Source organism: Tinamus guttatus, unplaced genomic scaffold (assembly GCF_059628265.1).
Source record: "Tinamus guttatus ecotype Peru unplaced genomic scaffold, ASM5962826v1 Tinamus_guttatus_pri_ptg000384l, whole genome shotgun sequence".
In the NCBI taxonomy this organism is placed as follows: domain Eukaryota; kingdom Metazoa; phylum Chordata; class Aves; order Tinamiformes; family Tinamidae; genus Tinamus; species Tinamus guttatus.
The window spans coordinates 1,956,112-1,980,325 of NW_028288918.1; the positions used below are offsets into that span (position 1 = coordinate 1,956,112).

The 24,214-nt window shown below is 44.5% G+C and overlaps 3 protein-coding genes across 3 annotated transcripts in view; 2 read left to right on the forward strand and 1 right to left on the reverse strand.

Annotated features, from left to right (window-relative positions):
* SIK1 (salt inducible kinase 1) overlaps positions 1-24,214 on the reverse strand; it is a 312,481-nt gene that overhangs the window by 141,249 nt on the left and 147,018 nt on the right. The window lies entirely within an intron of this gene.
* AGPAT3 (1-acylglycerol-3-phosphate O-acyltransferase 3) overlaps positions 1-24,214 on the forward strand; it is a 315,407-nt gene that overhangs the window by 130,214 nt on the left and 160,979 nt on the right. The window lies entirely within an intron of this gene.
* PDXK (pyridoxal kinase) overlaps positions 14,584-24,214 on the forward strand; it is a 37,869-nt gene continuing 28,238 nt past the window's right edge. The window contains exon 1 of the mRNA XM_088530662.1: positions 14,584-14,704. Coding sequence (XP_088386788.1) covers positions 14,612-14,704 — 93 coding nt within the window. The 5' untranslated portion in view covers positions 14,584-14,611. The remainder of the gene's footprint in view (positions 14,705-24,214) is intronic.

Sequence of the window (24,214 nt, forward strand, 5' to 3'; positions counted from 1 at the left end):
TTTGTATTGATTCAGTCAATCAGTAAAGAACTCTGGAGAATACAGCTGAAAAAAAGGAGCGGTATTTGCTCTGAGCAATTATTGTTATCTTAAAAGAACTTGTAAATTTTCACTTTTTTGACAAGAAAATGATGAGTAGGATTTGATGAGGACTGTTCAATATATTGTGCTGTTTATCTTGTATTGTGGGTAAGAAGTTTCTTGTGAAATACGCATCAGAGCGCTCATACGCGCATGGCTGTTGATGCATGATGTTGAAGAAGCAGCATTCCCCAAGGATAGCAATGCAGACTGCCAGCAGAAGCATCTGGGGTACATAGAGAAGTCCAGGATCAGGATACCTTGGGGTTGGTTTGGGGGGGGGGGTTGTTTGTTGCTATTTCTTCCTTTTTTTAATAACCTAGAAATACACTTAAATGGCCATGTGGATCTTTTTCTATTGGTTGTGGATCCTTTGACCTATTGCTCAGCCAGATATTTTTGTCCCCCACCGTAGTAAGGCAGAAAAGGCAGTCGGTGCTTACCTCCAGCTCCAGGGATGCGGTGGCTCCTTGGGATTCCGTCGTGCCTTGCGGCTGGTGGGACACGTTGTAGATGCTCCTCGTGAGCTGCCTGCAGTGGCTCTGGGATTTCCTGCAGGGCAACGTTAAAAACAAACTTAACCCTGTCCGGGCGGTTTAATCTGCATGGTTGGGTTAAATTGAGTCAATGGCCCAGAACTTTTGGGTAGTGGAAATTCCCATAAACGTGGAAGACAAAAAAAGAAGAATTAAATGCAACATCTGGGATATGGGATAGCTAGTGCACAGACACCATGGTACTGTAGGGGAAGAAGTATCTATAGAGGGGAGGGAAAAAAAAGAAAAGAAAATTCATCTGGTTTTATGTCACTTTTTTTTTTTTTTCATAATTTTATTCCAACCCTGTAGCTGCCAGTCATGTTCAGAGTTAATTTAAGAGTGGCATTGATGTGGCATACCTTTGAAGGACAGTCTTTTCTATGGGTGTCTCTACATTTTTTGTTATGAATCTGCTCAACTTTGTACTTCTCGAGCTCTAATAGTTTATATTTCTTTATAGCTTCAACAGAACTCAAAAGCACAAAATAATTTCCTAATAAGGAAAAAGGTTAAAATTATATTTAAAAATAAAGGGTATACAAAATCTTTTATAATCTATCAAAGCTTTGTGACTTGGAAAGTATCAACTGCCTTTTTTTGTGTGTGTGTGTGTCTTTTATTTTCTGTGTTTAACTACAGGCTGAAAAAGAAAATCCGTGTGGTATTTCATGTACATCTGCAACAGCATTGTTAATACAAAAATGACATCTAAACATTAGGTTTAGTCTACTCAATAAACTATCTTCTTTGTGGACATTGTATTTTGAGTAAACTTGTATATTGGAGGGGTGCAAATGGAAGAGGCGTGTTCTGGGGCATCCTTGAAGGTCCAAAGAGTGTTGTTCTTGTATGTTCTTGCTGCACTTTTTCATTATTATTTTGTTACATAATAAACCCAAACTGATAAAGACTCCAACGCATTGGAAGGGCTGTGGCAGGATGCCCTTCTTCACGCACCTTGAGCTCCTGACCCTCGTATCACAGGGGCCCCAGAGCGGCTATTGGCAATGGACAGACTGCTCAAGAGCGAAGGGAGCAGCTCAAGGGCTCTGACTCCACAGCAGTTACACCTGAATGTGGATGTGCCGTAGAGGGGAAAGGCTGCCCCGAAGCTCTAACTGCAGTCGCCAAAGTAGATCAGAGATGGGCGCTCGCTGCAGGCTCCTTGCATGCCCCGTAGCACCCAAACACCAGCCGAGAGCAGGAATCTCGGGGAGGCGCCTGCACCTCGGCTGCGCTGGGCCCTGCCACTCCGGCAAAGTGAATCGTGTTTTCTTCTGCCAGACACAGAACTTCCAGAAACATGAGGTTTTTTTTTTTCAGGAAAAAAGAGACCTGTCCACAGCGAGGGCACTAGCCAAACTTAAATATGAATCCCTCAGGTAGTATTGAGAGAGATTTCTATCTGAAAGATAAGATCCCGTAAAGGTGGTAGGCAGGTTACTGGACTAGGCTCAGGTATGTTTAGGGATACCTCAGTTTTTAGGTGGTGAAGACCACAGTGACAGAACTAGCCCCCCCCACACCTTGTCTCTCACACAGTGTCAGGTGCAATGCGTAACGCGAGGTACAACCCGCCTCAGCACGGTGCTCCCGCCGTGGGCAGCACGGGAGGATGTCAGGCACGGGGACTCGGGGCAGCTCCTACCCCTGCGCTCAGCGCGAGCCCGGCGGCAGCCGCGCGATGCGCACGGGTCTCCACGGGAGCCTCGAGCGGGGTTGGAGCTGGACGGGCACCTCCGTGGCCCGCACTGGCTGCAGCTTCGAGAAGGCAGAGAGCAGCCGTCCTCGCGCTGCTCTGCACCAGCTCGGTTTGCCTTTCCTTCCCGCCTCTCCGGTCCAAGAGACGCAATTGCTTTGTCAAGAGCGACGTAATACCTCGCAGAAAGAAGCTGAACTGTAAGAACTGTCCTCCCTGTGGCAAAATGTCTTAAAAAAAACAACATCAAAAGAAAAAAACTGGATTTTGTTAACTTCAGTGTAAGACTACAACTGATGTCATGATATTTTGGACAGAGGATACATGTGTTAACATCATTCTGTTACTCGTGAAATGTTTTCAGCATGTTTGATCAGTCTGCTGCGGTCAAACATATCTAACGGTTTCTTTCCAGATAAGAACAATGTTAATGAGAATTTTTATTGAGTGAAAAATTGCTCTTGAGGGAAGAGGTTGGCATCTTTCAGGAGCTGGAAAAATATTTTCCCTCTTATCTGTGAAATAAAAAGACTTTGGAGATGCATATTCTCTACTACGGGGCTCAAACTCAAGCATTCTGTATGCATAAAAGAATAGTCATGATTAAAAAATAATTTATTTAATCTGCAAAAATGTTGCAACTTGTTGCATATTCTACTTTTTTTGTAAGCAAAATCAAAGGGGAGTGGGCAAAAAAAAATTAAGACCATTTTGTGCAGTGCTTAATATAGTTTATTGGCATATTCTATTGGGCACTGGAGAGAAATCCTTAGTTCTTAAAGAAACCTCATTTTGAAATTTTAAAAAACTTCCCAAGCCAGTTTGCAGGCCCCATTCACATGAATTTTCCTTTGGAATATGAATTATTTTACAGGAATGGATTTTCCAGCAAAGATGCAGCCCTCCCTGTTCTGCAGACGTGACTGCCCATTGCTGCTGGAGGCAGCCTGCTGCCTGCAGCCCCTGCAGCAGGGGAAAACACCGGAATGCCCAAGGGGGGGGTTGGGAAAGTCTTTCCCACACAAGAGGCGTTTTCGTTTTTGGAATATCATAGTGTTTTGGCATCAACATCGGCAGATAGCAGCCAATTTCAGAGCTGTAAAAGAATTAATCTCCGGTGGCTTCAGCATGAGCTTTTCAGGACATTTCACGCACGCAAAGCATGCAACACGGTGTCATCGCACAGTCCTTGAGCTAGGCTCTTCCCTAGGTTCATTTCTTTGTCACGTGTTCGGCTTCCTCAATGGAAGTAAAGCTGTGGGCGACTCGAGTCGAGCTTGCCCTGTGCTTTGAGCTGGGCGAGGATGCTGCGGCCCCCGCGCCGTCTCTCGCTGGCCCTCCCGCAGCCGCCGTGGCTGGAGACTCACAGTACCTTGTGTGGTCCTTGGTCCGGCCTTCAGAGGCTGCTCACGGGGCTGAGCAGATAGGGAAGGTAGCGCTCGGCACAGGTTTGCATGCACGGTCAACGACAAAAAAAGAATTACAGTGGAGGGGGAAAAGATTGAAAATAGATTTTAAGATTTTCTTAATGCTAAAAAAATAAGTTTTCCAAGTCCAATAGGATTTCTGGATGTATAATTTCCTCGATTTTCTTCCTGGTGGAAGCCTTAGTTTTATCAGTGCTTAGCTGGTCTCCAGTTTGGACCACCACTTTGTGCTCCTGCGTAGGGCAGTGCCCCAAGGCTGTGACGGCTCCTGTTTCTACCAGGTAGGGCATATGAGGAGGGAATCCCTGTGTTACACACTGCGTCTTTGACACAGAGCCGTGAAAAATGCCGGCAGTCAGGTTCTCCAGGAAAAGGATCTCCACGTTCTTAATTTAAAGAGCAGGTCTGCTTCCAGCCTGGAGTCTCCTTTCCATTAGCTTCACTGCTATGGCAGAACAGGGAGACATTTGCCGTAAAACACTGAAACTCTAAAAGCTGCTGTAATGCCCTGCTTGCCTCTGCAGAGAGTCACCAAGGAGCAGTTTCAACTCGGAAAGAAAATCCTCGAGTCTCTGTGTCATTAATCCCTGCAGGAGGAAGGACGGGATTCACAGATGAGGCCTGTGCTAGTTCCAGATAAGCTGTCAGGAGGGAGATGCGGAAAGCTCCCTATCTGTCCTGCTTCGGGACCCACTCCGGAATCCTGTAAGGCAAGAGGCTTAAGAAATTGGCGCTTGTTTCTGTCACTGTAAAACTTGCCTGAACTCTGGGCACCCGCTTGCCAAAAGGCAGGAGGTAGCGTGTCCCCTGCTGCCCTCGTGAGCTTTAGAGCTCAGTGGATGCACTGCTCGGGGCTCAGGAGAACCTTTAATCCAAGTGAAGAGAGCAAGATTCAAAGGAAAGCAATCCAATCCCGGGTGCAGGAATCTGCATCCGCCCAGGGGCATGTGTAGGGCTTGCTTATGGTACAAGTTCGCTGACGATGCCCAGGCAGCCAAGGGCAGTGCAGTTAAACTGCCAAGGACAGTGATGCGACAGGCAGCTGATGAGGGTGCCAGGAGCAGAAAGCAACTCCCAGTCTTCTCCCGTTCATGTCATCTGCATCTTTCTGTGTCGGGTTAGCTTGTTTAGTTATAGAGGTTGTTATCCTGGTGAAAAATCCGGAACATCTGCCCGATGTTCTTCACTGTGGTGGTGTTCTGCTTTTTTGAAGCTCTCTCTCCTCCTGTCCCAGGATATTAAATCTAGGAATATGAATGATCCTCCCAGGAAATTACCCTGCGTGAAGCATCCGGCTTTCACTTAGGCAAGGGACTAAAGTAAGTCCAAAACAACGTTGTTTTCTGGCCTTCCCGTTTCAGAAGCAGGAATCTAGAGCCTGCAGCTTGCACACCGTTGCACTGCTAACGTTTGCATGTGTTCGTGCTACTGGCCTGCGCTGCTTGGATTCTCATTTTGTATCTTTTGCTAGCGCTGGAGCATGGCTACCTGTTGAATTGTTATTTGCTGGGAGGATCTTAAGCCGCATTACCTTAAATTTCACGAAAAAGGTTTTTCGTGTTACAAGAATGGAAGCTAAGGATGAATTTTCACTGATTTTTTGCAACTTTGGCTGTTTGCATGAATTTCAACTCTGGAGAAAAATGTGGGTTTTATTTTCTTTATTCTTTTCTCTTTTTTTTTTTGGACAAATGTCAATAGGAGATAAGCCAACAGTACCTTTACTAGTCACTGTTATCTAGCAAGCCCAGGATCAATAGGAAATTACTGATAGCTTCTGTTAAATGTTTGATAAGAAATCCTAGTCCTGCTAACGCCAACTAATTTCATCCTACCACTGTATTTTTGTACAAAGCAGGAAAACAACAGGAGATCTTTAGGGCTGAATAGGTTGGCATTTGCTGCTAGTCATGATTGTCAAAGCTGCAAGGCAGGGAAGAACTGAACCTTTGTAACACAGGCAAAAGCAAGGGCAAGTTAGAGGAGAATTTCAAGCCTGGAAAGAAAAAGTCACATCTATTGATTTCTGAAGTCTGTCCTCTATTAAGACTAATCTTGCTAATTAGCGAAATGATACTCTGCTAATTAGTGGAATTACACTAACTGGGAAAAAAACTAAGTAGTTTTCTTAGGAACTCAGAGTTTAAATTAAATTCGAATGTCTTTTTGTAATCACTGAAGTAAAAGAACAAACCGAAATTCCCATTACCCAGGTAACAGGATTAAAAATAGCCACCCTGATTAGTCAGCTTCCCATGCACCCCCTGCAGCCTCAACTCGAATGCCGATCTGTTCCGTTCAGATCACAGCATGGCCCGGCTTCCCGCTGCTCCGTGTGCACATTCCCCGCCGGAATACCCTGCGTGGAAACGCCGCTTTGCCCAGCTGCTACCCCCGAGCAGCGGGAGCCGGAGCAAGTGACTCACGGCCACGAGGGGACAACGTGGCCTGGCCGGCGCGCAGCGCCGCGCGGGCAGAGCCCGTCACGGTGCTCGTGAGGGTTGTCCTTAGGGCCTCGTGCTTCTCCGGGCTCTGCACAGCCAACGTGCCCACTGCGGCGCAGCCGCGGCGCAGAACTTGCACCACGCGATATTCCAGGTTAAATGATGAAAGTTAGATGCTGAAGTGTCTGCAGATGCGAAGCACCAAAAGCAATGAAATCAAAGCTTTTTTTTCTACCTTCTTTACCCCCTCGTTCCTTACAAATGAAGCAAAGCCAAAATTAAAGTATTTACACGCATTTCTCCAACGCTGCCATGGTGATGACACGCTGCATTGCGCCGTGTTGCGCAGTAGCTGCTCCCATCTCCTACCTCTTTGCTTGCCGGAGCAGCGTTCTGGTCTGATGCTAGAAATGTTACGTGGGTTGGTAAAGAGCCTGCTGCCTCTTCAGCCATGGTGAATTATTACACAAGGACCAAGCAAAAGCGGCAACTGGCGTTTAACTCCCAACGCTGAGCTACCTTTTCCCTTCGTTTGGTAGGTTTGGATGATGAGCACAGCAGGGCTGTAACCCGTCTGCATAAGCATGAGCACTGGGGAGCAGACTGCAAGCTCATACCGAGCGCTCCAGGAGCAGGAGCGGGAAGACTCGTGGCAACCCAAGGCTTTCTGCTTCCTTTTCATTAACGTCAGCTATTTTGTTAAACGATCATGGGAACAAGAGTGTGCAGGCAAGGACACTCGCAAAATATCTGCGCGCCATTACTGGAGAGCGTAGCAGTGTGAGGGGTGTGAGGGGTGTTGCAGCCTAGAACTTCGCAGCAAAATGTTGTGGAGTTGTTTTGGGAGGACTCTGGCTCTGAGGGAGGTGAGGCTGCGGTTCAGGAATCCCACTCCGTACAGTGCGGAGCTGTGCTCCACTTGGCCTGGGGATAGCATTTGCAAGGGAATTTTGTCATCCTTGCCCATCTGTCATCTCGACACTCGGCCCGCTGCGCGTTATTCATAGCAGCTGTTTCCTTTACTCCAGTAAGATAGTTTGATTGCAAGACTGGGTCTGACATTTGGAGGCTGATGATACATTGCATGATCTCCCTCGGGCCCCATTGGGAAAGGTTTTTTTTTTCCCAAAATGTTCAGAATAATATATGGACCTTCTACACGTCAGTGATATAGGGTGGATTTGAACCAGAGGTGGAAGGGGGTGGATAGACCATTGTGAGTCTTTTGAAGTGTTCTTTCTTTTTAATATGGCTACAAAGCCAGGTTACTCTGGGACATGGGAAGGATGCTCTGGGCAATTTTTAAAGTTGCCAGAGAAAGGAGCACTCAGCAGGTTCCTTGACTGGATCTGGAATAGAGAATTATGCCATTTTCATTATTTACTGCCTATTATGGGGACTGATTCTCTCAACTTAGAAACCTGGAATAAAATAAAACAGCCAGCTAGCAGGGGTGACATGCTATTAGTTTCGGTAAAATACAGCCTGCAGAAGATGGTTTGGCTTAGATCCGTATTGACTGCACTAGTGATGATAATACTCACCTGGTGTACAGTCTATGAGGTGTTACAATCAGGGATGTTTCAATTTCCTTCAGAGAAATAGCAATGACTGATGCTCTTTTTGTTTCTATTAAAGCCAGCAGCCCCAGCAGCCTGTCAAAAATTTTCAAATAGCCATCCTGATTCCTCCATGTTGAACAGGTTAAATGGTAAGATCCATGCTCAATGATCTACTTTCTTTTCCTAAGAAAATTGCTCTTTCTCCACCATCATGGACAAATGTTAACAAAGCTAATAATTTTAATATGGGTCAAGTGAAAATTTTGTCCAAAACAAGAAGAACAATCACCTTGCAAGCCAAATGCTGCAAATACTTGATTATTGTTGTCGTTGCTGTTATAGTCACAAATCATCTGGTGTTTTGCAATGTATCTTAGCAAGCATCCATCTAGCTAGAAAAAAACTATCATAAATACAGATGATCTCTTGATTAGGGAATGCAGAATTACAGCCTGCGCTGGCCAATTCGGCTGCTTAAAAAACTTGTTTAGGCAAGAAAACGCTATCGATAAGACTTTTAAGAAAACTTGACCTTTTATCTGCTGTGGAAGCATGTGATGATTTGGAGAATCCCTAGACAAGGCACAAAATCTTTAGTGATGAAGACCCCCTCCCTATGCATCTCTATCAAGCTTGAGTGATCCATATTCTCAGTAGCTCTGTATCTTTTCTACTGCGCTTTTATAGAAAATCAGGAAGGCAGGAGACTTTACATGGTAGTTGCAAGAGACCTTCATAGATACATGTAGTCTGCCCTCCTGTTTCAATACAAATTAAATATATCCTCAATATGCATAAAATATATTTGTTCCCCTAATTATTTAAGAACAAACAAACCAAAGATGGAAACTCAGCTATTCTGTTCCTCCGTTATGGACGTGTTCCCTTTCTCTTTGTAGCTGTGTCTTATATATTGTAGGCTGCTATCCAAGTCTGCCTTTGATTAAAGAAACCATTTCCTCACAAGCTGGGTGTTCGGAGCCTTGGATCATTCTTATGGCCCCTTGCATCGGTCTTATCATGAAATGCCCTTCTCCAAACTTGCCAATACTCCACCAGAAACCCTAGCAGTGCTGAGTGTGCTAGAGGGATTAAATCATATGTCTTGCAAACTGTATTTTTGCTTATGAAGTCCCAAAGGTCCTCACCTTTATTGCAATTCTGGGACATTGCTGACTCCTGTTAAGCTTGTTACTCACAGAAATTGCTCAATCTCTTTATGCATCAGGAGCTGGAAATCCAATGGGCACAGCACAGACCTAGGAAGGAAGCAACCTGGGCAACAAATGGCCTGTGAAGATGTTTGTCCTGTCTGCCCAGGGGCAAATCCAGAGGGTAGGTAAAGATGTGTGTCTCCTTGGTCTGCTGTTCTGTGCATTGCCCCACGCCTGCCACAGGGCCTGGTGCTTGTTGCTGGGGTCACAGGCTCAGAGAAGACAAGTGAGCGAGATGTGAGAAGAGTTTAGGGAAGCTTCAGAAGTAGGATAAAGGAGGAACAAGGAACATGCATAGAAGCAAAGCTGCCTGTTGTCTTCTGAACTATCCTCTCCCTTGATCATACTGTGATAATCTTCTATTTCAACTCATAATTTGCAGACAACATTCAGCTCTGACCAAGGAGAACAGCTTTGAAGGGAAAGGTTGCCCTTAGTCACCCTGGCATGGGCTGACAGGGGAGTTTTTTGCAAAGAGCTCAGGAGCTTATGGAGGGACTGGAGAGGAATTTGCTTCGTTTGGCTGTTTTAACCAGTACAGACTGAGCAGAGCTGCCTTCTCTTGAAACCTGATGAAGCCAACAACACCTGAGCAGACAGGCCCCTGCTTCAAAAGAACACAATGCAAGAGTGGGAAGCACATCTGCATCCAGGACAGATGTTGTTTTCTGATAGTCTCTATTGTTTAGGCTCCTCAACACTAGGCTTTACTGAAGGGATAAAGCACCGTTCTTTACAGGCTTCCCTGTTTACAGCTACAGTAAGATTCTTGAAAAGCATGTGTGGTTTGGAGAAGCCACGGTAAAAAAATAAGATTTCAGGATCCTTACCCTTAGTTTCTTACCTTTAGTAAGAGCTGGAATCCAGATCTTTAATTTAAGCAGTAGTGACAGACGCAGTCTCTGTACACCCTTGCTGTACCTGGATCTTGGAAGCAAGAAATGATACCTGCAGAACGTGTTCTTCAAACCTGGAAGCAGTCAGTGACAAGGCCAGGAGCTTGAGCAGGTATAATCCCAGCAGTACCACAGCAGCAATGGCAGGGAGTCCTTTGTGTCGAGCCTAGGGTAGCTTCTCTACTGCCTACATTTGATCTAACCTGGAATGCATTTTTTGTTGTTGTTTTAATGAACACTTGTCACACATTAAATGGCTATTTGCTCCACAAATGGTCCTAGAAGCATTCAGATTTGGGAGAATACCTAAAATACCTGGGAGGTAAGTCTTTTAAAATGGAGTATTAGCAGGGAAGGATAGCACGGCAGAATTCATAGTGGTGAAGCTGCCAAAGGCCAGCTGTCCAGCTTTACCTTCTCCTCTGACACACGTTCACACTCCTGCAAAAGGGGCCTGACTGCCTAAGGAATTGGCAGGGCGAAGTCTGCAAGAAAAAAAAAAAAGATAAAAGAAAAAAAGAAAAAGCACTGCTCAGAGATTGCGTATTTACATTTAGATGAGCTGCCTTCTGGAAAGGAAATTGTTCTGCTGTCTCGGTGTTGCTTGGAGCCACTTTTTTAGAAATCGAGGTTTCGCCGTATTTTGCATCTTGCTGCTTGATGCTGAGCTGCTGTTGAGTCACCCGCTTGCTTACGTCTGGTTGCGTATGCCAGGTTCCCCTGCTAATCCGTGAAAAGACTGAAATCTTTGAAGCCTAGAGTATAAGCGGGGGCATCAGTTCTTTTCCTCTGGAGTAAGCATGAAGATTGTTAGAAGTATTTTGCCTTTGGATCTTTCAGAATAATGCAAAGAAAGTAGCAATCCTGCACAGGATTAGCTTCTCCACTTCCCTAGGGAAACAGCATGCCGTAGCAAACATTCTTTCGCTGCTGCAGCTGCACAGATGGGGACAGTTTGTAGTAAGGACAGCTGTTACTGTCAGAACATTTCCTGACACTATCTTTGGCCAATGTATCAATATCAGAAAGGGAAAGTTATAGCCAGGGCAGGCACCTGAAGCACAGGACAAAACATGCATGCCCACGCACAACCATTTTAACAGAGGCTCACTCTCCTGACAGTGCTGCCACAAGATGGACTTTCTTGAGGTATTAAGAGCTATGGAAAAAAGCACAGGACAATAACAGTACTTCAGCATTGCCAAATCGTGTATGTGGAGGCTTCTGGAACAGCACAGTGGGAGAGCAAACGCTCTCTGTTCTAAATAGCAAGAAGTAGCCACTTATTTGTAAAGCCCGGATGGCAACGGTTATTAAATGAAAACCGCGGTTACACTTCAGGCTGAATGAACAAGCCTAAGTTGCTTTCCTGTTAACTGATTGAAAAGTATAACTTGTATAGGTATGCATTATAAAACAGACTATGTGCTCTTTGAAAGTGCATGATGAGAGAGGCACATATTATGTGGTATATGGCTTACTTCATGTTTACTTATGGTGTGTTCTGTACCTGCTTATGCAGTGTATAAACAAGCAGAGCTGGAACCTTCTGCTGTTAAGATTGCCTAAGCTTTTCCATGCACGATCTTACATTTAGTTGTTTAAAAATTTGTCAGGCTTTTAGTGTTTTCATAGCAATTTCCCACCTTAGATTCACTTTGGAGGAAGAAAGAGGAGGAGAGAGACGGAAGAGAGAATCAGCTAGAACAGTTAAGTCATGCCTGGAAATAAGTGTTGCAGAAGATACAGAATATCCCTTCACTGAATTTCAGGCAATCTTTCTGTTGGCATCTTATGCATTGGAACCCTGGACTTCTTACTGGGGGGAAGGAGTGCTTTCACATAAAGAATGTCTCTTTTGCCTGCATTATGAAAAGCAGCCCTAAATTCAACCCAGTTTGTTAGCCTTTGGGAGAAGAAAAAGATTGCATATGATTTGCTAGTACTTTAAATTCTTCAAAATTTTGTCTTAGTTAAAGGGAATTTGGCCTGCAGCTACCAGTCTGGACTCTAAGCAGCCTCTCTGCTCTCATGACTGCAAATGACCAAGGAGCCTTACTTGGTCCTTCTTTCTGAGCTCAGGCAACATCAAGGAGGATTTTGACTACTTTGAACACAGAGGGACCAAAGCCAGACCCATGTTGCTGGGAAGAGTGTGAACAGGTATGAGACTAGGAGTTTCAAGTGAGAGAAAAAGGGGAGACAAAAACACCGTAGGGTGAAGAGTGATGACTGGAAAGTGAGACTAGATGCTCAAAGACATGCACTAGGCATATGATGCCAACCATAGTGATTCTATGGTTCTATGATTCTATGATTCTATGAATACCGATGAATCTTGGAGGGGTCGAAGGGAAAAGAAGGGCAGCATTGCTAATGCTTTAGGATGTTACAGTACAACATAGACTCCAGTAGGATTAAGCCTGAAAAATCTCCCTCCATCACCTATAAAATCTGAATGTTTTCTTGAGTTGTAGAAGCTGGTGCATCTCCTTGGAGTATCTGGTCTTGGGTCTGGGTCAGACTGATGATTCAAGCCATATATGTTCATAGAATCATAGAATCATTAAAGCTGGAAGGGAGAGGTCATCTAGTCCAACCCCCCTGCACACGCAGGGTCACCTAGAGCATGTGGCACAGGACTGCGTCCAAGCGGGTTTGGAAGATCTCCAGAGAAGGAGACTCCACAACCTCTCTGGGCAGCCTGTTCCAGTGCTCTGTCACCCTCACTGTCAAGAAATTTTTCCTTAAGTTCCTGTGGAACTTTTGGTGTTTCAGTTTGTGGCCATTACCTCTAGTTCTGTTGGTGGCCACCACTGAAAAGAGGCCGGCCCCGTCCTCCTCACTCCCTCCCTTGAGGTACTTATATACACTGATCAGGTCCCCTCTCAGCCTTCTCTTCTCCAGGCTGAACAGGCCCTGCTCCCTCAGCCTCTCCTCATAGGGCAGATGTTCCAGGCCCCTGATCATCCTTGTGGCCCTGCGCTGGACTCTCTCCAGCAGCTTCACGTCCCTCTTGTACTGTGGGGTCCAGAACTGGACACAATACTCCTATATGTATATATATTTCAGACATTCACCTAACAGCTAATTCCTCAAAGTATGGGCAAGCCTGGGCAAAGAAGTAAAAGGAAAATATTAACCAGATATAGATTTTTATACAGATTATTTTGCATTGTGTTGCCAAACACTAACTAAGGAATTATAAACTAGAAATTGTGGGTCATGAGGCCAACCTAAAGCAAGTTCTAAGTTGTATGACTGGAGTGACCACAGGAAAAAGAGAACATTTTGCTCTCTCATTTTCCAACCGATTACTTATGATGAGGAAAATATTCTTTTGTATTGCTGCAAAACAATCAGATTATTTAAAGGACCAGAGGCTTCGAGTATGATTTCTTGCTGAGAAACAATCTTTGACTGAGCTGTGCTGGCCAATAATGACAAATGACCAAAGGAAGGCATGTTATAAAGTCCTATCTTAGCAGTGTCTTGATGTATTGTAGCATTTGCCAACAGAAACATCTTCTTTTACTCTTTGTCAGCACTCTGGAGGGTGATTGTGTCAATACCACATAACTGTGCTCGCTTCCAAGGCTCCCTGTGAGTGCTGGGTTCTGTCAGAGCCTCCCCAGCTCGGGTCTGTGCGCTATGGCAGGGCCTTGTGTGTGGGTGCTGGCGCTGTCAGTGGCTCCTCGACCAGTGATGGATATTTGGGGAGGGAAGCATGTGCTGCTCTGGGCTTCCTGGTGTGCTGGTACCGCACCCGAGAGCACGCTGGGAGGCACATGTGGGTGGCTAGCGCAGCGTGGAGAAGTGTTGATAGCATGTGGGAGATAGCAGGTTAAGATGCGTGGGTTGAAGGCTGAAGGCCAGTATTTCGACATACTCACGGGTGCTGCCGGCACGTGTGGGGCATGGCAGTGCTGTGCAGGGACAGGAGAGGGACACAGTTGCTGTGACATGTGGGGCTGTGGGGCAGGTGGCCAGGCGTGGGGCTCCCCAGCAGCCCAGCCGAGAGCAGTGGATGCAGCACGAGGTGTGGGGCCAGGCAGGGGGCCGAGACGTGTGGAAGTGCCAGCGCCTGCAACGTGAACAACATGGCGATGGCGTTGGCAGCAGCAGGGGGCACCTGTGCCGCAGGAGGAGACACCCCGGAGACAGTAACTCCATAGGTGCCAGTGAGTAACACCCTATTGGTTTTGAAAAGGGAAAAAAAAAAAAAAAAAAGGCAGCTCCCACCACGGGGAGAGGAGCACACCCTTGGTGTGCAGGCACGGCGCCCTGACAGGCGGCTGCGAGGGCGGCGCAGCGAGCGAGGCGCCGCGTCCACGGCAGCCGCGGAGCTCGGCAGCCGCCTTCCCCTCAGCGCGCGAGGGCAGGCGCGGCAGGGCGGCCGTTGGCGGCCGTTAACGGCCGCGGGCCGCTCGTGCGCTGATGTCAGCAGCGCGCGGCCCTTAGGTGCCCGCGCCGATCGCCTGACTGCAGCGGGGCCCGCGGGGGGGCGCGCGCCGGCCCCGCTCCCCGCCTCCCTGCCCGCCCGCCCGCCCGCCCGCGCGGGGTGACCGGAGGCGAGAGCGAGCGCGTGACGGCGCCCAAGGGCCGCCCGCGCCGCTGCCGCCTCCTCCTCCTCCGCCGCCTCCTCCTCGCCGCGCCGCGCAGAGGCGCCGCCGCCAGCAGCCTCGTCCCGGGCGCGCGGGCGGCGCAGCAGCAGCCGCCGCAGCAGCAGCAGCAGCCGCCGCCGCCGCCATGGAGCCGGAGCGCGAGTGCCGGGTGCTCTCCATCCAGAGCCACGTCGTGCGCGGCTACGTGGGCAACAAGGCGGCCACCTTCCCGCTGCAGGTGAGCGCCGCCGGGCCCCGGCGCCGCTGCGGCCCGGGCGGGCAGCGCGGAGCGCAGCTCAGGCTGCCCGGGGGTACCGCGGGTTTGGCCGGGTGCTGGGGCCGCCACGGGTGCTGCCGATGTGATCCCTTCTGGACAGCCGCTTGGGGCTGTAGTGCAGCGCCTAGGTTAAATTAGTAGTAATTATAATAATAAAAATAATAGCAAGAACCGTTTCTCGCCGCCGGTCTGCTTGGTGTCGTGTGGCGCCTTGCGGGCGCTGGGGGCTGTCACTGCACGGAGCGCGCGGCGAGCGATGCGTTTGGGCACAGCCCGAGTGCCCCGTGTCGAGGCCACCGCTGTCAACGGGCGCTCGGCCTCCAGCGCTCCTCCACCCGTGCCCCTTAGGAGGGAGCGGGACCTGGGGCACCTGTGCGTGACCTGACCTAGGGGGATGCAGCGCCGCCCCGGTGCTCGCGCGTGGTGGGACTTGGTACCCGTCCTCCCTCGGGGCAGGGAGGCAGCAGCAGGGTCCAAGGGCCATAGGGTGACGGGCCCCAGGGTGACTGCGGGAGGCTGGGCCAGGGCAAGTGGCTTGCATGTCCCGGGGCTGGGCCATGAAACTGGATCCCAGTCCTTGCGGCTTTCGTGTGCCGAGCCGAGGGTTGCTCGCCAAGGTCCCGTGTGCTTTGGGGCAAGCTTGGGAGCACCTCGTTTCTTGTCTCTTGTAAGCCCCTTTGTCACAAAGGGGCTAACCTAGGGCCTGGCCATAAAGAGATCTTTGCTTCTCGACAGGAGCGGGGCTGAACCAGGCTCACGCTCCAGGAGTTTCATTGCCAGAGCAGTGTCTTGTCACACAGTTATCTTGGTGCGTGTTTAGCAATGGGTAACATCCCTTGACTAGACACAAGAGATGAGATAGGCTGATAAATAGATTTGTATGTCTGAGCACAGTCCTGCAACCAGCTACAAAACACAACCCTTTATCATCATCATCCACTCATGATGAAACCAGATGTCTTCAGAATCAGTATATAGTCAAGGGTGATATACGTATAAAAAACTATGTATGGCAGAAACATCTCTGAATGTGGAAACTCAGGTCTGAGAGACTGCCATGATCTGTAGGCCAACTGTTCTTACTTTCCAAGTGATAGAAGTTTGCCTTTCATACTCAAGCTACCCTAATGGAATGGTATCTAAAATATGCTTTTCCTCTGTCAAGCTATTTTTGTGATAGCCATAGCCCTTATTCCAGAAATTTCCAGCCTCTTAAGCTCATGTCTGTTAATTACGGGTTAAAGGTTCTCTTTACTGTTTAGAAACTCAATGCTGAGGTGACCAATGACACTCTGTATTGGACTTGGTGAATTAATTATCTGAAGTGTCTCTTCTTAATCAGTTGTTTCTGCCTTGTCAGACTTCCAATACACTAAAACTTAACCTATTTGAGAAGATTTGTTGAAAGACTTTTTCTGATTATGGCAATTGTATCTCCAGACTTCAAAATAATGGAAGTGGTACAGCTGCATGAAAGATGTTAGAGCCCTTTTTACCTTTTCAGTGCTAAGATAGGTTAGTTAATTTGGAAGCTCAAAGTACACAAACAAATAGGCCTTAGAAGAAGCTTTTCCAGGTTAAAAAAGGTGATAGGACCTCTGTCCTCAGCTGTACTTTGAATCATTTATGTCACAATTTAAAACATTTTTGTACTGCACAGTGTTACTGCCTCTTTAAATGTTCTTAAGGTTCTCCTGTTTTTTTTTTTTTAATGGTCACAAGTTATTTCATAATCATCTCACTGGATTCTTAGTTTGGTATCAGGAAGTGGTTTAGGACTAACCAGCATTTAAGTGGGGAAGAGTGGATATATTGTCTGCCAGATAAATAGCTTTGAAATGTCAAGGGATGTTTGCCCTACCTGACTAAGGGTTGTCACAGTTTCCATATAAAATAAAAATACATGTTTTCACCATACCATGCACCATTACCTTTATCAGGTGTTCTTCTTCCTTCAGGAATCCCTTATCATTAATTTTCAATAGCATTTTAAGCTAGCTTGCTCACCTGACCTACTGCTGAGTGATAGGTAGGTTAGGGAGAATGGGGCAATAAAGGAAAAGGTGGCAAATCCAGAGCTGTAGCCCTCCTCACATTCCAGGGTCCATACCCAAGGGTGAGTTTCCTCATTTCTCTTCTGCTAAAATACTTATTCCCTGACCATCAGTATACAGCTGAATGTATTAGTTGTATCTGCATAATGAAATTGTCTGCTCTGAAGTGTAGGACACCACTATAAAAACTTCTACCAACACATCAATTTTGAAATCCGTTCAGTGATTTTGTTTGTTTGTTTTGTTTCAGTTGATCGGTTGGTTTCTTTTTTGTTTTGTTTTGGCTTGGTTTTTTTCCCTGCTGACTAGAAAGAGCTATCTACTCAGGTGTTAATACAGACAGGTGATTCTCAGTATTCTTGGACTTGGTGTCTTCAGTAATTATTTTTACAGGGAAAAAATGTAGTAGATCTGCATTTTTCATTCTTTCTTGATTGTAAAAGAGATGTGAGAGCACCTTTTGACCAACACAAGTGGGATTTTCTGTGGTGTTCAAGGAGAGTCTTAAATTACATTGTTCAGTCACAGGTATGCTTTTTTTTATACGCTGAGACCAAAACCATCATAAACTTGCTTCTAATGATAATTTGTTGTCCTTAGCAAAAAAGGTTACAGGCTTGTTTTTTTTTTTTTTTTTTTTGATCAGTATAGTTAGATGTAGTAAGTATTCTACAGATACAGAGAGCAACAGTCTTTTAAGGTGACAGTTTGTTCTATTCTTCAAAAGACTACCTCTGTTGCGTTGATTATATGAGTCAGAAAGGATGAATCAATCAGAAGTCTTTACAGAATAACACTAAAAATGAAAAAAATGACTTTCTGGCTAACCCTTAGTTTCATTATAGTTTCATTATAGATGAAAGCCTGGGAAATAAAAGCTCTATCCTTTAAACAAAAAATAAATGCAGAGTTAATGCATCTTCTGTTCATAATATCCAAAGATTGCCTTAAAGTACACATCTAAAATAGGATTGTGGCTGTAGATTCATGCTTAGGAAGAAGCTTGCAGAAACATTGCTCCTTATCTTGGGTATTGTTTTTGTATGCAAGATGACGAAGGTGAAAGATGAGATAAAAAAAATAACAAAACCCAGCCTTCTGAGAAGGTCCATTTGTGGTTATGTAAGCAGGATTTTTTTGTCATGTTGATGGCAGTATGTTTGGTTGTGAAAGTTTAGTGAATGCAGGTGTGCAGAATAAGACCTTGAAAGAAACTTGTAATCTGGAAGGTCCTAACAAGGTTGCTTCATGTCGGAGTCTTGGTTTCTGTGAAAAGGATTTGACAGGTTCTTGTCAAGATCAACCCACTTACAGAGAGTGACTTTGGCCCTCTGGAAGGTTTTAGGTACTGTGAAAAATTTGATGAACTTCTGAGAAGACTGTAGGCAATGGGCATTTGACCAATATGGTAAAAAAAAAAAAAAAGGAAAATAAAAGGACAAGACTGAGCGAGGGCAAGAACTGCAGTGGAATTCTTTAAAAAAGAGGGACTGGGGTAAGGTGAGGTGGGAACAGGGGGTGGGGGGTGGAAAAGGAGGAAAAGAAGACTTCTTAGATAAGATCCACCACCCCTAAGTTTCCATGATGACCAATTACAGTGCCCCAACAGAAATCTGGCCAGTTCAGCATCCTGCGGCTTGGCAGCAGTGGGCTAGCCTGTCAGAGCAATGAAGTATTGCTGAACTGAAATTTGGCTGAACTGGGCTTCATTCAAGATATGTATTTGTTGATGCTGATTCATCTGTGACTCCCCCAAGCTTCAGTTCCCTTAACATCTGACATAATTATGAATAGAGCAGGGGAGAGAACTGTGATACCAAAACCTATTATGTTTAATAATAATTAATTATTAGTAGTACTTCAAAAACAAAAAGACAACAGCAAAGAAACCCTCGCTTTCACGTCTGTCATCCTTTGTAAATTTTAAGCTTATCAACCAAGTTTGCACTGTCCTTACTAATAGCGGAAATGCTCCCATGGTGATTTGACTTTGCTGTCTTGGGAATGCAAAGCGCCCCTTGCCAGTGGAATGCGGGCAAGAGAATCAGGGTTAGAGTGCACTGAAAAACGATAGCATCTCCCCTGCTGCAGGGTGAAAGCTCTCAGGCCACTCTCTGATCTGTAGAGGCAGCTGTTTCCAAAAGCAGAGAGAGATGATTTTCCTGAGCCATTAATGGGATCTTTTCAGTCTGATCACAGTTTCCATCTTCCCACTAATATATAAGGGACTCACTAATATATTACTTCTCAGGAAAGTATGAAGGAACTATAGAGAAATCTCTAGCAAGGATGACATAGTCATTTATATTATTAAGGTGAAGGGGGTGTAATGGCTGCTTTGAAGAACAGCATTCTGCACTTCATAGGTCATCATATTGAAATTGAAAAAAAAAAAAGAAGTGTTGTTGAGCTACATAATAAAAGTATCAAAATAACACAACATTTTATTTTTGCTCCTTACCTTGTCAGATCGTTTGCTATTAAAGCCAGGTAATGTTGCTTTGATATTGCCCTTAAAAGTTGTCTGCTTGATCTGCCAGTTTCTGAACACAGACTGATTAGTTTTCTTCCTAAATCTTGTGTGTATTCACAATTCCTATGCACAGTAATTCTGTTTCCCAACTTCTGGAAAGAGGGAAGAAAAAGAATATTCTATAGCAGAAACAAACGTTGTCTAAATTATCAAAGCTTGCCATTTTTTGCGAAATGATTTGCCAGTTTATGGTGGTATACTTAGTGAAGTTAGGCTTAAACGTAATTTAAAAGTATAATACTGATTTTTCCAATTTTGTTTATATACTTCAAAATATATATGTATACTTTACACATTTGTTGATGACTACTACCAGGCATCTTAGGTGGAAGCAAAAGGTTTCTTCAGGCCATCCAGTTCTTTACTGTGGCTACTCTCACTTTTCTGACTCAGAAAAAAACCTCTTTTGTATAGGTGGCAGTCAGTGTGTTACCTCTGGAACCATCAGACATTATCATCAGCTAACAGAAGTGTTTAAAACAACAGTCAAACATGGGAGGTTAGGCTAGCAGGGATGTATTTCCTGTACTATATTAATTCCTCAGTATTCCTGTTTATGAACCAGCACAAGCTCGGACCCACGCTGTGTGTCATTCCTTTCATAGTCCAGTGCTGACAGTAGCTTTAAGCTTGAACCACCAGTGCGTAGGGGTGGTTCCTCTTCTTGCTGGAGTTAGTAGAAGTAGCATTGGACCTCTCCTCATTGATCCAACACTAAATAAATGTATGGCAGCCTAGCAGAGTTTACAGTTGAGAGTTCTTTTTATTGTCACCTGTCTTCTAGAGCACAGGTTTCTGATTTGCTGGCTTCAAGAGTGTAGCCAGCTTGAGAAACTCTTGCCTTCCCAATGCCAGATGCTTCTTCCACCTGCACTATTTTGCTGTCCATTTCAAGGAGAATTGTTTTGTGAGGCTCAGGTCATTCAGGTTATAAATAACTTGACAAAGAAAGAAATGTCATCAGTCAGTTTTCTGCTCTGGCTCACTGCACAGCTCCACTTAAATTTCTTTTGGTAGAACCAAAGCACTGGAGAAGGAACAAGGCCCAAGCTCCTACACCTGGCAGCCACTTTGAATGAAATAATCTTTAAAGCACATGTTTACATAAGACGTTTGCTTTCTGTGAAGGAACTGGTGAGACTTCTAACTGTTCCCTAAAAGCTTCCCATTTTACCCTCAGTGGCTTTGGTGGGATATTTACTAACATAGAGGCTCTTTCAGGAGGTTATTTCTTTTACTTTTTTATAAGCGAGTCTTACCTTGAAACTTAACATCTAAAGCTATGGTAGGAGAGTGGGATTCATTTATAATCTTTACCCAAGAGGGCTAAATAGATAAATCTCTTTTAGAGTAACTTCATCTTGGATGTGCATAACATAATTACCAGGCCTTCCAAGTAGATGGACAGATGGGAAAATCTGAGCAATGAGATTTAAAAAAACCCAAAAAAACTAAAGGAAAATAATGCAATTAAACCCTTTTGTTCTCGCTCTCAAAAATGAATTTCAGTCACCTGTGTTTAGAACGGCTTTTTTTTTTCTCCTCTCTTCTGTATAATCTCATACACTATAGTAGAGATTATAGATTATATCCAGGCCTTGTCCAGCGCTTAGACAAATTACTCCCTATGTACGCTTGTCTCTCCTGGTCTGTGTTTCTAAGCTTGCTTGTGCAGCACTGTGCGTGATTCCAGTTTGCAAGAATTTCCTGTGACAGATACTCTGTGTTTGTGAAATTACATCGAAGTTTAGAAGGAATCAAATGAAGATGATGAATCTGAAAATCTAAAATGAACCTGAAGATTTTCAGTAGTTCCTCAAAGGAATATGCAAACTGTTCCTTCTTCTGAAATCAGCATCAAAAGTCTTAATAGAGAACAAAGTCTTGAAATGGGGGAAAAATGCATTTCGTGTGCAAAAGGCAGTCAGATACCCTAAGAAATACCTTATTCCTCTTTTTTTAGGTTCGTCCTTCAGTGGAAATAATGAAAGGGGAAACAGAGGCTGATTATTTCCTTTCATTACATTAGCCTTATAAATCAATGTTTTGTGGAATTACTACTTGATTCCACTGCAGATGGATAGTGCAACCTCCTGCCCAGAGGAGGGTTAATACAGCAGCCGCACTACAAATCTCCCTGCTCTGTAGTCAGGTTGATCCTGAACTGAACTGGTGTAATGTGTTGTGGGAAACTGATGTCTGTGTGCATCTTGCAGGCAGAGGAAGTTTAATTGTTTAAATATTTATGAAAAAAAAAGTGTTTATGATGTATAAGAGGTTCTTTGTTAGTGTTAACCAAGTGGCTTAGAGGGGAGGTTGGCAGAGACGTGTGATTTTCTGTCTGCAATGTTCAAGGCAGTATCTTACATTAAATGTTAGCAGTGTGTTCCAATCTTGGTGTCAGGACAGGAGGTGAAACTGGGTTATCTGGTGGTATTTCTTCTGAAACTTTATTGTGTCTCTGAGGTTCATTTCCTTGAAACAATATTATCCTTCTGAATTTGACCTGTTTGTGTTTCAGATGTGTACTTGCATTGGGGGTCTTTTCAGAAGAAAGCAAGGAATAAAGTATTTGAGAACAAATTTCATGCATTCTTAGACTGTTCAAGTCTTTTCTCTTCCAACAGTCATTATGTTACAGCCAGATCTGCCCATCTGCGAATTCTCAGTATGTACCTGCCTGAGTGCTTTGATTAAAAAAAAAAAAAAAAAAAAAAAACAGAGCCTGCTCTGGGAGAGGATAGTGGCATTTGTTTTCTGCTCTGGTCTTTTGTATGTCGTCTGTAGTGTCCAAAGCTCAAGCCAGCTTATAAATCCTAAAAGTTCATATGTATTTGATAGATGTAGGAACCTTTGGTTTGACAGCTATGGCCGTATCAAGGAGTTAACTTTCTAGTAAGACTGAACTTATTCGCCTGTTTCTACATGTTCTTCTGCACATTTGTACTTTGACCTGGTAGCATTGTGCTCATTAGCTCCATGTTACATTGCTTTTCCCCCTTTTTACTTCCTTCAAAGTACTTACTGTTCTTTAAGGTATCTGGGTACAAACTTTGGTAAGAGTTACTGGCAAGCATGCAAGCTGTTGCAGGGTAAAATGTCTTTGGCTAAGGATTAATTGCTAACTAGTTTTCCAATGTATTGGTAACAAGCCTTGTAACATAAGCTTATTTCTGTTTATTCAGATACCTAGAGTTCACAATCCTTAAACAATATCATGGGGTCAAGTTCACTGCATGAATCTTAGCAGATTCAAGTGATCTTAGCAGTAAAACCAGTTAAGCTGTTTTTTTTCTTTTTTCTTTTTTTTTTCTTTCTAGAAAGTTGATAGAAGCAAATTTTAATTGCACTGAGAGATAGACTTTAATGATTAAAATGCAATATGAACATAACCCACTATAAACCAGCTCGGTTGTGCTGCTTTAGGCTTTTTATATGAATAATTATCTTTGGTACCATCAGATATGTTTTATTTCACCATCACAGAATAACCGAGATAGGAGGGGACCTCTGGAGATGGTCTAGTCCAGTCCCCCTGCTCAAAGCATGGTCACCTGGAGCAGGTTGTTCAGAAACTCTTCTAATTGGTTTTTGAGTATCTCCAATAACGGAGAATTCACAACCTCTCAGGACAACTTGCTCCAGCATTTTAGCATCCTTAAAGTCTTGAATGGAAGTTCCTGCAATTCAATCTGTGCCAATCACCTCGTGTCCTTTCAGTGGACACTACTGACAAGAGTCTATCTCTATTTTCTTTACGGTAAATTGTCACATATGGAACCTCCACAGCAATAAAGATAATCCATCTGCCTGATGTCCTGGCTTTTGAGGGTATCCTAAAACAGCTAAGAAGAATTCTAGCTTCCTGGGCTGGCTTTAACAATTACACTAGAAAAGCAGAGATTAGGGAAGACGGTGTTTCTTATGGAACTGGAAGGATCCATGGTTACCATTAATGGCTGTCTGTGCTTTAGATTTCTCTTCTTTGTCAGAACAGGATAGTGTAAAATAACTTAGTACTTTTTTTTCTTTTCCTCAAGGTCATGTGCATATTTTGTTACGGTCTGTTTGTAACTATCTCAAACCCCAGAGCTGGAAGTGGCCTCACTCCAGACTGATGATTCACCAACAGTATCTCCCGCATCCCTATTTCTAAACTAGTTCATGTGTTCTTTTTTTTTCCTTAATGCAATCTTAATGAGGTTTCTGTGCAGTACTTTGTCAAACACAGTATTAAATACATCTATATTATTGCCTACAAAGCTGTCATTATCTGCTTGGTTTATTATAAAATACTTGATTTATTTTATTATCTGCTATAGTTTATTAAAAGCCCAGGACGAGAAAAAGAGACAAGGTTGGTCAACTGCAGTTTCAGTTCACTCCATCAGCCCTTGACAGCCATTATGCCAGGATGTGTCTTTTCTCTAGGTGACCTTTCTCAAACTGAACTTAAATTCTAATTTTCCATATCCACTATAATGTACGATGTTTTTGATTCACTTTCGAATGGAAGGAGGTGGCAGTGAAGTGAAAGAGGTGGCAACAGGAAGGTGAGAGGTAGCAACAGGAAAAATCCTTTCCCTTTCTCCACTCCAAATTAATTTGATTACAAAAAAAATTAGATTTAAAATATGTTTAGAGTCTAAGGGACTAAAATGGAGAAATGATGTTCACTAAAATGGCACTGGTGACTGTTGCTGGAACTCTGGTGGTGGCTGTGTGAAATCAAGTCCAAAATGTAGTGCATAAGTGTCAGTCCATATGTGTAAATTACTTAAAATACAATAATACTTGCAGAATTTTACGGCTTGGTACGAGGACTTTCCTACTGGAAAGTATTACTGCCCCTGCTTAGAAAAATCTGTGTCCATGTGTGTGTTT